The sequence below is a fragment of the Bombus affinis genome, chromosome 6 (assembly GCF_024516045.1).
Source record: "Bombus affinis isolate iyBomAffi1 chromosome 6, iyBomAffi1.2, whole genome shotgun sequence".
In the NCBI taxonomy this organism is placed as follows: Eukaryota; Metazoa; Arthropoda; class Insecta; order Hymenoptera; family Apidae; genus Bombus; species Bombus affinis.
Genome location: NC_066349.1, coordinates 12,497,861 through 12,513,617, shown reverse-complemented (window position 1 = coordinate 12,513,617; position 15,757 = coordinate 12,497,861). Strand labels below are relative to the sequence as shown.

At 39.6% G+C, this 15,757-nt stretch overlaps 1 protein-coding gene across 3 annotated transcripts in view; it reads right to left on the bottom strand.

The window, feature by feature from the left end:
• LOC126917646 (protein rhomboid) overlaps window positions 1–15,757 on the bottom strand; it is a 488,728-nt gene that overhangs the window by 21,509 nt on the left and 451,462 nt on the right. For all 3 annotated transcript variants that reach the window (XM_050724756.1, XM_050724755.1, XM_050724757.1), the window contains one exon: window positions 700–812. In XM_050724756.1, coding sequence (XP_050580713.1) covers window positions 700–812 — 113 coding nt within the window. The remainder of the gene's footprint in view (window positions 1–699; window positions 813–15,757) is intronic.

Here is a 15,757-nt window from a genome sequence, read left to right as displayed (position 1 = left end):
TTCTCTCGTCGTTTCCTTCCTTTTATTCTCTCCACGCATTCGCTGCCTCTCTTTACATCTATTTTTCGTTCGTTTGCTTCAATTCAAACGATGTACCGTTCGACATGCTTGCTCTCTACCTGTAGACGCGTAATTACGATTATTTCCGAATTAGTGCGCACCATACGATTTAGATAGTTTAATAAATTAATCGTGTTTGATAAAGCTCGGATTCTTTGAGAATGGATTAGTCGACTTTTAGCGATTAAGAGACCGGTCTCGAGATGTAACGTTCTTCCGAAGGATTTTATCGCGCAGAAGCGTCTCTGCTGGAACTGGAAATATTTTTGAAAAAAATATCCAAATAGTTAAATACGAGATACTTGTATTTAATCTTTTGTTACACCGATGTCCGAGAATTAATTGAATACGAATGTGACGAATTTCATTATTAGTATTATGAAACGCATGAGTTTATATAATCGATTAATCCGGAGTCTGGCAGTTCCGAATAAACTAAACGAGTCGTCAACTATGTAATCTGTTAAACGTATTAAATGAACTGTCGATAATAATTGCCGTATTTGCGAACGTTTTTAATCCATACCTAACGCATAGCAAAAGGTAATTTTGAGAATACTGTCGCTAGATCAAGACGAGAAATTCCACTTACTCTTAGAAATAAAATTTTATGATTTGTAACGTGTAGCGATTACTTACCGGCAAGAACTCCAGCCATGTAAACCGCCGCGATCCTCAGACTTCCGTGAACCATTTCCAGGGGAAGTCCCACGACCACCTGTACTCCTAAGTTAAATAGTAGGTGAAGCCACCTGAAATTCAAGCGCACATCCTCGTGAGACGGTAAATTTCATTCCGAGTAAAATGAGAGATTAATTACGGAAAAAATGTAGTGGAAGAATTTGCTTGGTTTCAAAGGCGTTAAATTTTTTACTGTGAATTTTGTCATATTTTGCCGAGGTTTAAAAATATGGCATACACGCTGTGTTTATAGATGTGCAATTTTTATGTCATTTATTACGTAATTTTCAGATAAGACGATATTACAAGATATATCAAATATTGATAAATGAGATAATATGTCCCATATTTAAAATGACATAGCATTAGTATTTTCGCGTGTTTGAAACTTTTTCGTTATGCCGTATTCTCAATCGTGTTATCGAAATTCTCGAATCTGGTGGCTAAGAGGAATTATAATCTACTTAGCTGGCGAGTCTTTATTGCGAGTAATCGTCGGTGTGGCGCAAACTTGCATTAGCAAGATACACAGGTGGCTAAGAGATTTATTTCCATGCTCGATATTTCTAATAACGCGAACTTTGTTTGGAGAACAAACTTACTTCCAAATCGAAAACCCGCGATACCACTGAAATTTAGCAGACATTTAATTCGTGCAAAATCATGTAAGTTCTTTCGTAAGTCGCGAATCTTGCGATTAAAAGGAACGCTACATTTTTGAACCACGTAATATCCTTCTTCGGACACTCTTACTATTCTTTTGCAGTGTAAAGGAAAAACTAAAAAAAAACAACGTTATTTTCGGCAGATTCGGATTAATCGTAAAACAACGGTTCCAACACCTCGGTAAGGGCTATACTTGATAGCTCTATCGCCAGCCTGATTCGCTACAAGTGTTAATAGACACTCGGAGGTGATTATTAATCCGTAGCTCTTAAATTAAGGGAGACAAACGACCATCTTGACTCACGCTTTACTCGACGAAATGGCGCTCGAGATCCGAGAGCAGCGAATTAAAATTACCCTTCTTCCGAAGGCGCGTACGCAACTTAGGGAAAAGATAAAAGCGGAAGTGGAGACGAAGGAACGATAGGATCGGCGATGCTTCCTGGAAAATTCGGCTCGCCGTGCCGCGACTATCGCAATGACAACGGCGGACGACGAAATTAAAGCAATTATGAATTTTATCTTGGCGACGCCTTGGAAACTTTCCTCGCGAGAAGAGAAGATGATCGAGCTTATCTGCTCCGGTTGGCAGCGCGGGAACGCTGTACGAGATAACATTCGTTCGACGCGATTCACCCAGTTTCCCTTCGTCTCTCATATTCAATTCCCAATTCGACCATGTTGCAATCTCTTTCTCAACTCGTCCGTAGCTTTCGCCAACTAATTACAACGAAAAGACGAACGCGTAATCTCGTCGGAGTGAAAGATGCCGGCTACACCGAGTGCCTCGCCAACTCTGTCCGTTTGAAAGATCCTCGTTGTGTCGACGATAACGAAAGGAAACTATTGCTCGTAAAAAGAAAATCATAACGTGCCTGCACGAAGTACAAGCTCGGTTTGTTACGCTCTGTGAATTATTCGTGTGATTTTCTTTGGTTTATTTAGATTTATACAATAGCAAGTTGAAAGAGCAGTAGAATTTCTACAAATTTCTTCATCGCGCTGTGAAACGTTAGAATTTCGTAAACGCGTCGTTCTGACAATCACCATTACAGATAATTCCTAATAAGCGTTATACTAGTTGATATTTGTTGCATTCTCAACAGCGTATTGTCGTATCTGTCCTGCTTCTTCCGAGGTGTTTCTCATCGTTTTATAAAAATCAGTAACGTTAACAGCGATTTGGACAACTCGGACTATGAAATATTAGAGTTTCCTATCGATGTCTCGATCGTCGATCCAAACCTACAGCGACTACGCAAAGTATCGTCACGTAATTTTACAAGCAAACGTTTTCTTATCAGATTCTACGTTTCATTTTTAAAATATCAGACTCCTATATTCCTACGAATATGCTCTACCGATTCACACGAAATTTGCTATACGTACTTGGACCTAATTAATTAGTACGTAGATGCTGTAATAGATACAATAGCGCGCCAATGCTCTTCGTAGCGACCATAGCTGTAATATTTGAAAAATGACGACCGAAACCTCCACCGCGATCGACTCGATCCATCGTTTTATGAGACCTTTCGCTGGGAAGCTTGGGGGTTGTCGTCCGAAACAGCGCAAAAGCGAACTAATACGTTAAATGCGAAAGTAGGGAAGTTTCAGTCAAACATTTCGTCGATTTTACGACGGTATGAAACGTTTGCCTTCTTACCACGGCATGTTCCGTCTATATACGTTCTTTGCTGAAACTTGGAACGACTCTACTTTCTCCTGGCAACGCTTTAGTATTTCAAGCAGACCGTTTTTCCGTTAAAAGCCTGTCGGCTCGGCTTTGCTTCTTTCCTATTTGCCGAGTGCGTTCGCGAAGAACCGTTGGAATTCCAGCAGGCGGTTTCGCGGTGACCTAATCACAGGCTGTCTGGCTCGATTTGCGTGGCACACGTTCCGAAGCGAGACGAGAAAACGGCGCCCGTGAACTTGTTCGAGAGCGTCTCGATCGCATTCTTCGGCGCGTCGACCGCGTTGCGAAACTAGACGCGCGACGACGATGCTTCAGACTCGTCGAGGATGCAAACAGCGCGCTTAATAGGCTCACGTTTTAGTCGGCCGACTCGACTTACGGATCAGCCAGCTGAACTCTGTTCTCCAGTTTCTCTCGTCGTAGTTAAGATGCGTTTAGACCAACCGAGCGGATGCTCGTTCTTACCCCACTTTACTTCGAATTAAAGCGTAAACGAGCGTTCTTTCGCCGTTTGGCAATTGTTCGCCGAACGGAGAATCGAACATCCGAATGCTCTAAATTGCTACAAAAGTACGTGTTCGATGGTCGCGAATAGATCGCGGATTTTTATGCAAATTTATATTTTCGAGAATATATTTGTAAAATTAAAACCTCGATGGAAAGTTGTTTTCTCTGCTTCAGTATTATGCGAAGCGCTATACTTTGGATTTGGATATTTTATGTACGTTTCTTGTAATTTTGCATCTATCTAAATTTCTTACAAATGCATAACAATCTGCAGTCCAGTTACAAATGAATTTACCAACACATTGCACGATAAGCGTTTACGTTTAACGAGCACGAGCGAATGCTCTGTTGGTCGTTTGGTCTGATCGTACCTTAAACCTGGTCTTCCTGCAAACGTTTCATAAGTATTACTGTTTATTAAAAATTTGGAAACATTGAACAAATTTAATCAGAAATCATCGCAACGTTTATGGATCTATTCTCGAATATCACGCGATGGAATAATAACAAATAAACGAAACGCCATTTACACAACATAAATACACAGATATTTCTGTATACGGCTAATATTTTCGCGAACCTAAAAGCCGCACGAAATTCCAAACGTAATTCCACCAAACAAAATAGCAAAGCAGAATAAGACATCAAGAAAACGACCTACTTTTTCATCATCCTTTAACACCTTGACTTTTCCACGTTTCAAGACGATTTGAAGAACGTTCGTGGTAAAAGTGTGACGTTTCCAGCTGCATGGAACAATTCCTCAAATGCAGAGAGAGAGAGCGAGAGAGAGAGAAAGAGAGAGAGGGAGAGAGGGGTGAGCGGAAGGATACGTAGGCATCAATTCGTCGAAAGTACGCAATCCACGAAATGGAGCATGCAAAAAGGAAGTTGGAAGGCTGTTCGCTGTCTAGGACAGCTCGGATAGAAGGAGGGTAGAAACGATAAGACAAGAGGATAGATACCCTCGCTTTGCGATGGAAGGAAAGACCGCCATCCGTCATTCGTATTCGCGAGATAGAAATTTCGATCAGGCAGGATCATCCTTCAGCTGAACCGAGAGCCGACAATCCGGTGTAATTCGTCCACTAAGACAATGACGGAGAATTCGTCTAATTGCTATCCAATTAACTGAAACCGCTACCCCCTTCTGCGCTCGTTCAACTTCCTCTGAATTCTTCCCTCTTCTGTCTAGAAACGTTTCGTGTGTCGTGACTCGAATAATATCGTCGTTTAAATGCTAAAACGCTATTAACGCTGAAACGCACGGATTTTACGTACTAGTCGATCGCCGTGATTTTCCAGGAATATGAACGAGAGCACGAGAACGAAAGCAACTGTGAAGTTTATAATTCCCTCGGGAACAACCGTTTAAAGATATGTACGTACGTATAGCGACTAACAAAATCGATCAAATTGCATACGAATATCTAGTTACTCTTACGATCAGCTGCGATCAGTTTCCGCGATGTTCTCGTATTTTCAAGCAAACCGTAGTCTGATTTTCTTTTACGTAATCAAAAGTTTCTCTTTTTTCATACGTTCGCGTATTCTTGCTTCTCGTTCGTAAAAGCTTTACTTTACTTTACTCTCATAGCGAATTGTCGGTCGTTTTGGTAGTCGAAGAAAACTTTGCTTCAAGTCGCGTTTTATCTTTCGACAAGTTCCTTTAAAATTTGTTCGTACATTAAGCACCGTACCCATAGAACGTTGCATCTTCTTCGCAATATCGGAATAATCAGATTTCGGTAATCTTTCAATTTCTGCTTGCTCGCATCGATCCATCGATTTCGCGACTACAAATTATCGCAAATCCTTGGATTTCCCCTAGAACGACTATTTGCTAATATTCAGCGGATAAATCGTCTTGCATTTTCTCTTGCATTTTCTCTTCTCGACTAGTCGTCGACGTGGTTGCTGGTAATCAAGGTATCGTGGTCTAAATTGTCCACGATAAAGCGAACACTCGCTGTATACCATTAAGGAAATTGTGTCTTCCTCTGCGCGACTACCCAGCACTCGGAACAACAGTAATTACAGAAACACAGTGATTAATTAGAAAAGTAACTTATAAGTGACTGTTCATTCGTCCCGACCGCTTGGATCGCGCGGCAAATCTTCAAGTTTCTTCTTACGATTAGAATTTCTCGAGGAATACGTAATATCGTGTATTTTACTTCCTTCTTTTAATTCCCTGGACTCTGTAGACAGAAGGAGATACATTAATCCTCTCTTTATGCAAATTTCATAGTGTACGCTTCGATATTCTCTTGCGGATTTCTGGAAGTAGAAACGATACTTAATCTACGCTTTTTCTTACAAAGTACAGATTTCTTTGTCTGCGACATCGAATATCATAATTTCCTCATCTACGATTTACATCCTCTGTGGCATTCCATGGTTTTAATCAGATACGATCTTTAATCATCGCCATTTCCATTCTTCGAGCATCGTTTTGAGCCGATAGAATAAAACAACGTGTCTATTTCTTTTTTGATTTTAACAAAGAATAAGAAATTATTGAAAATGTTTCTTCCTTATCGTATATTAAAATTCTTTTCTAGCTTATAATTCGCCACGGTTAAGCTTCGATATCTTCAAACCCTTCTTCTTGCATTTGCTTCACACGGGACGATTGCTCGAACGATCGAATCGACCCGAAATCGGTATAAAAGGCGAGCGACAAAAGGAGATGGTCGGAACGATTAAAAGGATTATCGAGAGAAACCGATTTGAATGCGAGCTCGCCGCTGAGCAGCGGGATAAAGGCGGAAGGTGGAGTTTCAGCAAGTTGACTGGTACGTTCCAGAGTCGCGATGTCGTCAGTCGGTCTAACTACTTGCTGGTAGTTAATTACGCATCGAAAACTTCTTACTTATCGTTGAATCGTGGCCGAGTTTGTCCACGCCGATGTCTCAGCGTTCAACGATTTCTAATAACGAGCCGATGCAGCTCGCCTACTTTTCCACGGCCTGTTATCGCCAACTTTCCGCTCCAAACAATCTTCGTTTCGATTCTATCGCTTTATCGTCTAATCTGATGTTCGACCGATGGCTCTGACGACCACTCGATGTTCAACCGCTGACAATTACGAATTGGAAAGCTTCTGTACCTTGGAAACTTCTACGTTTCGTGAATAAAGTTTCTAAGCTTCCTTGGAATTGGATAATTTCTCCTTGAAATACCGTATTACGACGACGATGATTTGACGTTGAAAAATTACTGATTGAAAAATCGTCCTATGAAACTAGAAGTTTTACCGACGATTTCTACTTCGTTTCAGAAGCAACGAGTTTTCGTGAATACGATTGAAAGCTAAGGATTTGTTTCTTGAAAAACGTTATAATCGACTTTCTATGCTTCTAATATAGCAAATCTTATAATGTTAAAGCATTTTTGTATATTCTTTGTATACTTTATACGTTTAATTTATATATAAATGCACAAACTCCCATAGTCTAGCGAAGAGATTCGATTTATAACATCTTCAGATTATACAATACATACATGGACCAGTGAAAGTACATTGGTTTCGAGTAAATTCCTCGAGGAAAACCAAAGCTGCGCATTGTTAAAAAGCGACACAGTTTTGCGTATTAAATCGCGTCTTAATAAAATCTTGACTTAAAAGATAGCAAAGAAATCCACGACGAGGAAGTCTACGCGGTAGACGTAGCCTAATGTTAATTACCCGTAGCACCGGTTCCTTTAATCCACAACCTGTTCCTTCAAAATCCCCGTATGATAATTCCGTACGTCGGAAGGGCGAAGCAAAAGTTTCCGCTTCCACGTGACGCGTCTCGACGCAAGGAACAACGACAGGGTCGAAGGTATTAAGGACGAGGCCTTCTTTTCTGCATTTAGACGACATTAAACGAGTTTCGCATAATGGTTTTGCTCGTCGGGCATGCATAATGTCTCGCCATTGGGTTGTCGGTGAACGAAGGATCCACGCGGACGATTCGACGGACCAGCAAGATGGACGTCGTTATTTAAATCGAGTCGATGTTATCCTCTGCTGCTCCATACTGTCTTCTTTCAATTTCATCCTCGCAAAAGTCCCGCGATGATCATCGAGAACAGGAGGGTGCGTCCTGCATCTCCTCCAACCGGCAGACGCTTCTTCCCCGAAATGAATTTTTCCGAAGGAATTTATTCATTTCTCGGCGTCTGCCTTGGTTTTCAACTGGCGGTTGCATTTTTATAAGAGGAATATCAACGAAGGGTAGAACGAACACGTATACCTACACCTCTGAGAACTTATATCTCAGTCTTCTCATTTTGTCCTGTTCGAACGTTTCGCGTTATTTGTATATTTTGTACGTTTCTACATTTTGGTCGGTGTAAACAAATCGTTTGGTTAAACGAGAACGACACCGATACCGAGACGAGGAGGATACGATTTAGAAAATGTTGATACTGGAGTGAATTATAATTACGCACTTTTATTATTATTATTATTATTATTACTATTATTATTAGCAATTAGATATTACACGATGTTACAGAGAATTAAGAAATGTTCGGAAAGAGATTCGAACTGAATTATCGAAATCGCGTTAAAGCGCAGCATAAGAGACGATAAACGTTATACGAAGAACATTTTTATATCATTGACCGAATCAGAATGATATTTTATGTATCAGCCTGTCTCGATTCTATTATCCGCGAATAGATTTACAGAACGTTGAAGAACCTTCAGGTATTACTTAGGTAAGGATCACGGAAAGGTTTCTATTCGCGAAAGGTGGCACGGAAACATCCTTTCGACGATACTTGTTCTCTCGTATTTTCGCGAACTCCGCGATACCATTGTCTGTTCCAACGGTGTGCCGTGTTCACTTCCTGCAATTACCACGATTGTCTCGATTTTTCTCGGCTTCAACGTTTCTCACGGCTCGTCCCCTTGTATCTGTACGTCACAGGTCGCGAAAGTACCTGAGAGATACGCCTCTGAAAGACAGGAGACACCTTTCACATTGATAACAAGCAGGTTAAACTCGGTGTTCGGCGGCAAGACGCCTCTGAAATCAGGGGTTTTCGATTCCTTGCCGTTTGGGACGTTTCCTTTCGTTGCTCCAAATGTTCAACGTATTTCGACGACAGTTTAAAAGACATTGTTCGAGTTGGAGGTCGCGGAAGTTTCAAGATTTTACCATTCCACGGAAACTTGCTTTAGACTGAAACTTTCCAGCGGATGGATGAGATTACTTCCGTAATATGTGCGAGCAGGTTCGTTTTTGGCGAACAGAGCTTCGTCTTTTCCACTCGCGATCGTTTCATACCCTTTGTCCTTTAAAATAATCAATTTTTTCTTGTACCTGTGTGTGTTACACGTGCATGTAGTTAAAAAATACAGATACACTGTTCGGAGTTGTGTTCTTCAAACTTGCGATATTTTCTGCGATAGTTTTTCAGATATCCTTTTTGTTCGTAAAAAGAATGGAATATGCAAAAATAGAGTTACGTCGAGATGTTTCGGTATTTCCAAGCATTTCAGAACTATGTGTATTTTAATAAATATACAATACCCATTTCGCGTTATATAGATCGAAGGAGAACAATAGAATTAAAACGATAAAATTTCAAAGTATTAGTTTTTCGATGAATGCAAAGATATATGGACATGGTAACGCGTTATTTTATCCAATATCGCTGAAATATTGAATCATAAGATATCCTGTCGTTTAAGTAAAATATTTTGTCGGTGTAACACCAAAAATATTTTTAGTATACATAAATATAAGAAGAAACGTACAGAGAACAGAAATAAAGCACATTTCTTTAACGTAGAACCGATCGTGTGCGTAAAATATCCTTCAATGGAGTATTACGTATATTAGATATTCCAGAGACGTAGACCGCTATAAAATCGTTGGCAGTAATAAAAAACGTCTTGAAAATCGCTGGACGCTTTTCGCATTAATAACGAGAAGCGTTTGATAACACGTCGAGAAGAGAAGAATCGAGCATGGGATAGAGATAAGGCAACGTTAGATAATTTACCACGCTATCTTTTTACCTTACCATCGAATTACACGTAACGGATGGACATTTACATCTTAAGGAAATTTCTTTCTTCTAATCTCCTGCAAACACTTTCCACTTTTTATCGATACCTCGAAATTTAAAAACAATCTCTTATTATTTATCGTACAAATTTTCTCATCGAAGTTTGTTAACTTTTTTTATTACATTCGAAAGAAGCGAAATTAACGCGTTTGGTTTGGCCGAGTGGGTTGTGCCAATTCCAAAAAAAGATAGCAGATATTAATCTCGACCATTAGTTTGTCATTAGTTGTTCATACGATCTAACAATATTTATGTATCGTTAATATGAATCAAGTAAAGCGCGGACATACGAACAGCAGTTCGTTCGTTATCGAAATCTTCTTTGGTATCAAAAATTTCTTATCAAAGTTCATGAATGTTTCGTGCAATTGGTACAATAGTTGGTCGAGAGCTATCGCGGAAGTTGAATCGTAAAGAAATTACAAGGTTTTCTTCGTTACAGTTCTGGTCGATCTCGCGTACTCACACACACACACAGACACACACGCGCGCGCGCGCATATGCACCTTCTGCTTCTTAATTGCACTTCATTTTATTTTCCGGATATTATCGCGAGTTAGAATCGTTTCGAAACTTCCACGCTCGTTTCTATTCAAAACTTCTCGTCCGTGTGTTCTATCTGAACTTTCGACCAACGCGATACGTATTCCTACTTCACCCAGTATGATTTTACGCTTTCTCAAACGTGCCTACAATTGCAGCTTGTTGGAACTTTGATAAATACACCGTGTTCCCTTTTCTTCCGTTAAGTTGATCGACGGTTTCCTTGCTCGGCTTTTTTCCATCCACCCGGTGAGGGTAATCCCGTGATCTCTTTTCTCTTTTTAACTTTCTCAACGGAGAGCAGTTGCTTGATTTTGCAAAAATGATCGCCATTATTGACGTTATTGGAATCGTGATAGTTTATTTATGACAAGAAATAAAAACGACAGGCTCGTCGTCAAAACACGTTTAATCTCTGTTTAATAGTTTCAACCATTCTTCGCGCAATTTTCATCGTATCACGCAACTGTCCTGGATCTGTCTATATATATTGAGTTGGCAATTAAGCGATTGCGGCTTTCGTCATTAGGTGGTAATGACACAATCCGCAATCACTTAGTTACCAACCCAATAATTATATCGCTACAAAACATCCACGCTCTTTCGAATAACGAAGTTGTAGAAGCACGATGAACGTTTCTATAAAAATCGATCAATTTTCATATTTGTTGCGTGCTCCTGAATTATCAATGGAAGACGAAGATCGACGAAAGGTACGGATGTCGACTACGTGATAATTCTTAGAAATACCACCAATCTCTTGGTAATCGTTCGCTGTTATTTTATATACTAGCATCTAAGGAAACTGAACTATTTCAAAGAGCAAATGTCATATTCAATCGTTGAAATGGCACACCACAAGCAGTCAGACTGGCAACACGAACTCATCATATTTCGCGAACAATCCATATTCGCGATGATCCGCTGAAAGTTGCCGGGTTCAGGTACGAAGATGGATCGTGGAGGAGGTTCATCGGGGTGGAGAGATATATTTTCGCGCATTAATAACTGGGATATCGCAATATTCTCGGCAACGAGTGAGGCGGTTTTTGAGAAGACCGATGGCGGCTGAGAGAAGCAACAAAGAGAAAGGAAGAAAAGGGAGCGAGAAAAGCACGCGGGTTCTATGGGAAAACGTCGGGTCACTCTTATCGCTGTTTCCATACGCACGTAGGGAAAATGGTCGCCTTATCTGCCGTTTCCATGAATAATTTAGAGAGCTTCGCTGTTGAAAACTTCGCCGCCAGTCCTCTCGTTCTATCGTTCAGACGTTTCTCGCGTGCGTTACACTCCCAAGAAAGAACTATCGTCGTGGAGAAAAAGCGAACACGGGAAAAAAATGCTATCGTTTTGGAAGGAGCGCGACGAACAGGAATCGAGAATGGGACCTGCAAAGTTATATTTCTAACGCAGATGAGCTTAAAAATTCATTTGGACGAGTATTGCGTATTATGGTACAAGTGACTGGTGGACGCGCGTTTCGCGTAACTGTGCCTGTGAACCTGCATTCAACTTATGCATATTTAAGGGTTATTACGCGGCAAAGTGTATATGTGAATCATAGGGGGCGACGTTTACACCTTTCATAAAATAACAGGTAGTATTTAAAGGTTCGTAGGCGAGGGAGAATTAAAATGTTAGTCCGCGAGTTTCTTCGAGAAAGTAACTTGAAATATATTTCCGATATTCTTTGAAAGATTAGCAGGAGAAAAATATTAGACCAGTATATGTAAATGATTCGCTTTGTCTACGAGTTGGCTGGAAGATCGTTTCGAAATTATTTTACGATGCATTTGCATGTTGAGAATTGCAAGCGGGGAATTATACAATTGCAGGTTTCAGGATTATTTCACTCGTGATATATAGTTTTTGAATCTATCATAGCACAAAGTTGTTTGAAAAGGTTTATATATCGATACTGGTGACTCGATTTTGCTTTATGCGATTCTATATTTTATCTAATTTCGTGCTTTTATCATGCAACAAATGGCGTAGCAACGCTATTATAACATACATTTTCAATATCCGCGTAAAACATCGAAAGAGAAATATTATGAAAAACCGAAACCCGTATCATTAATTCCCTCAAAGTATTGATTATCGCGCACGATACGTCTGATAAACATTCAAAGAGAGTTGGTTGAAAGCTACTTTCGAAACGAATGAATTATTGTCAAGGAAATGACTGATAAAACGAATATTATTTCGTACATTGAAAACGGATTTAACATCCCTTTGTTATAAATTATCTGAAAAGCACATCAAATTTCTCTTCGTAAAACAATATACCGAAACACTGTACGTAACAATGGGTATTCAAATAATTTTCATCCTTAAAATAATCGACGTCGTACAGTATACACTTTTAGCTTTAATCGATCTAAAACGCTATGAGTTTCTGTTTCGCGTTTCCCCTCTTATTTTACAGCGTCCAGTACGTGGCGCGCGTGTCCGTACGAAGTTGCGTTGTAAATTTATAATTTAGTCGAATAAATTTTGTCGATCATTGACGTTTCTGTGTTAGCCTCGTAAGGGTTGGCCAGAGAAGGGTGAAGGGTGAAGAAGGGTAGAATATTATATAAGCGTCGAGACGCTTATGTGCGTGTCTTTCAACACTTCTTTATGCTGCCATTAATAAAATACAATCCCCTTCACCGTACAATTTTTGCTAGGGCGGAAAAAGACAGAACAGAACATGACTTCATACTTTTTGTTTTCTTTTTTCTTTTTTAACAGAAAAGCATATTTTAAAATTCAATGCACTGTCGATCGATCCACGTTACCAACATTGCCTTTCTTTCTACCTTTCAACAATGTGTTTTTCCATTCTCTTCAAAATTTTCGAAATATTGCTTGCCCTAATGGCTACATGCTCGGCATCTTCGACGATTTTCTTAAGATTGACTGATTAATTAACCTTGAATGTTGAAACACGAATGTTAAAATCAGTTGAAAATCAACAACGTGCTCGGCATTTTCTCCAGTGATGTTCATGTATTCAATTGTTAACGCAACATCCATCATCCTTAATTTCACCTAATTTTCATCCCTAATTTTCTATCCCAATTACGATCCTTCATTGTATCGGTGTAAATATACTCAACATAGGAAGCTCGGACACGTTTGCAAAAGGTGTTCGCTTGAACCGTGAAAAAGATAGGAAGCAAGGAGGTAGAAAAGGAAGATAGGGGCGAGTAAACAGCTGAGCGATGTTCTGCTGAAAAGATAGCGAGAAAAAAAGTGGAGAAAAGCGTATTTTCGATGGTGGCAGCAGCCGCGTGCCGGAACATTTACGTAATTCCATTTGACTCGTGGGACGATTGTTGAATTCGATTCGTGTCGACCGGAGGAGATTGCAACGTGATTCGCTGTCGCCAGTGGGAAGGGGATGGAAATTAGCGTCAAGGATTAACGCGAGAATTGCATCGGGCGTATTCACGGCGAAGGGCGGCCAATCGAGAAAAGTGGCCAGCAAAATGTCCAATTTGTCACGCGTGACACTTTCCTTCTGCGCGCCATCTGAATTTCAAACTGTCCACCCTCTCCCTTTTTTTCTTTTTTTCTTTGTGTGTGTGTCAAATTTGTCGTCCGAATATTATCGTAGAATATGATAATACGGTTATAATTACGCCAGATTATGCATTGTTGCCGATTTAATTGGACGATCGGTTTCGTAACAAAACGTTGTTATTTTATCGTTCGATTTATTTCGTCCGGTGACTCTGCGTAGCCCGGAATCCATCCCACGGTCGTGGCGGCCACTCGCTGCGTCAACATAATTAATTGGACCGTAATAATCATAAGTAAGGTATAAAACACCTTCGAATCAAAATGTTCCTTATGGTTATTGCTTCAACAGGTAAAAGGCGGAGGAACGTGGGTTTTCCCATGTTTCCCAGGATTTTCATCCGTAAGCGATCGATGGTGGGGCGATCAACACTCAGCAAGAGTTTTCCTCTGCGACAAATCACGAAACTGATAGATCGCCGGTGATCTTCTCGCGTCGCAGTTCGAACGTTTCACGAATAAGGTGAAGAAATTGAACTTTGTATATGATAATAGAATTTATTATGCAAATTCAAAGTGTTACAAGAGACTGATTCAAAATGTTTTAACAGACTGGGCGAGCGCCTATTTTGGAGGGTTTTTATACTGAGGTTTTAGTCCCTCTGGAGGGGTTGTCGTCTGGTGTATCTCAAAGGCGCCTATTCCGTTACTATTTGGGTATTGTTTCGATGACTGTGGTATACAGGATGTCTAGCCTATCCTATTACTGTTTCTGAGTGTGTGGTCTTCTTGAGCGTGTGACAACCGAACTTTACTGCATCTACGACTACAGATCAGTCAGCATCTCTGCACTGATTCACTACTTTATCTCAGTCAATATATCTTCATTAACCGTATCTACTTTCGATAACTCATCTAATTAACACATATATATACGAAACGAGCGTAAGCATCCCATTAATTACTCAACTACTTGACACGACGGATCAGATCCGCAGACTAAAAAGACAATACCCTTTAGATCGAAGCATTAGATTCAACTAGAATCAAACATATAAACTATTATAATCCAAGTTACAGTACCACGCCAAAAGAATTTACTTATAATTCTCAATGAGAATTGATTGTAAATAGTCTACCAAATTAAAAAAAAAAAAAAGAAAAAAGCATCTTGTCTACAATCGTTGTTGGAACAAAGAGTACATTATAATCTGTTACCTCGGCGTTATAATTAATTCAACTACCTCTATTATCTTAAACGAAATAAAGGATCGATCAGTTTCGTGGCGTCGATTGTAATATCGTAACGGGAATTTACGATTCCCGTTGACGCGCTTCCTTGAGATCGCGTCTCTCCGCGAACGGTCGACAATACACGATGTTACTTGGTTTATGGAAATTACGTTAAGAGAGTAGAAATAGTTAGTATGGATTTTGTTTGGGAAATTGAATAGAAAATTATTTAGTTACTCGCGATAGGAAAAGAGTATAATTCCGTTGTCATGTTGAGTGATGTGAAACTTTTGCAAAAGTAGTCTTATACACGCGTGAAGGTTTTCCAATAAATCAATTTTATTTTAGTCACGTACTAGACAGATGTTAGAATCAATAGCTTTACTATTTTGGAACAAAATGGAAACGTAGTATGATAAAAAATACTTCGTTACCTGTTAGTTATTGTTTGGTTTATCAGAACTATAGGATCGTAAATATTAGGTTGTCCCGAAAGTTTCTTTCTTTTCACAAGGAAATAGTAGATGCGTAACATTTCTCGTTTTATATTATTTTATTGAATTACGTATAATTTATTTTATAGTAACAGAATAAAATGCAGTTGGGATTTATTTTGAAACGAAAGAAACATTTGGGCAACCTAATAAATTCGTTAAAAAATGCGAGTAAAACGTTAGTCATTTAAGATCGAGAAACATAATCTTTCGTTATCCTTCTTTCATTATTCTTCGATAATACAAGATGATTTTATTTCATATTCGTTTTCACTTCACGTTGAACGAATTAATTAAT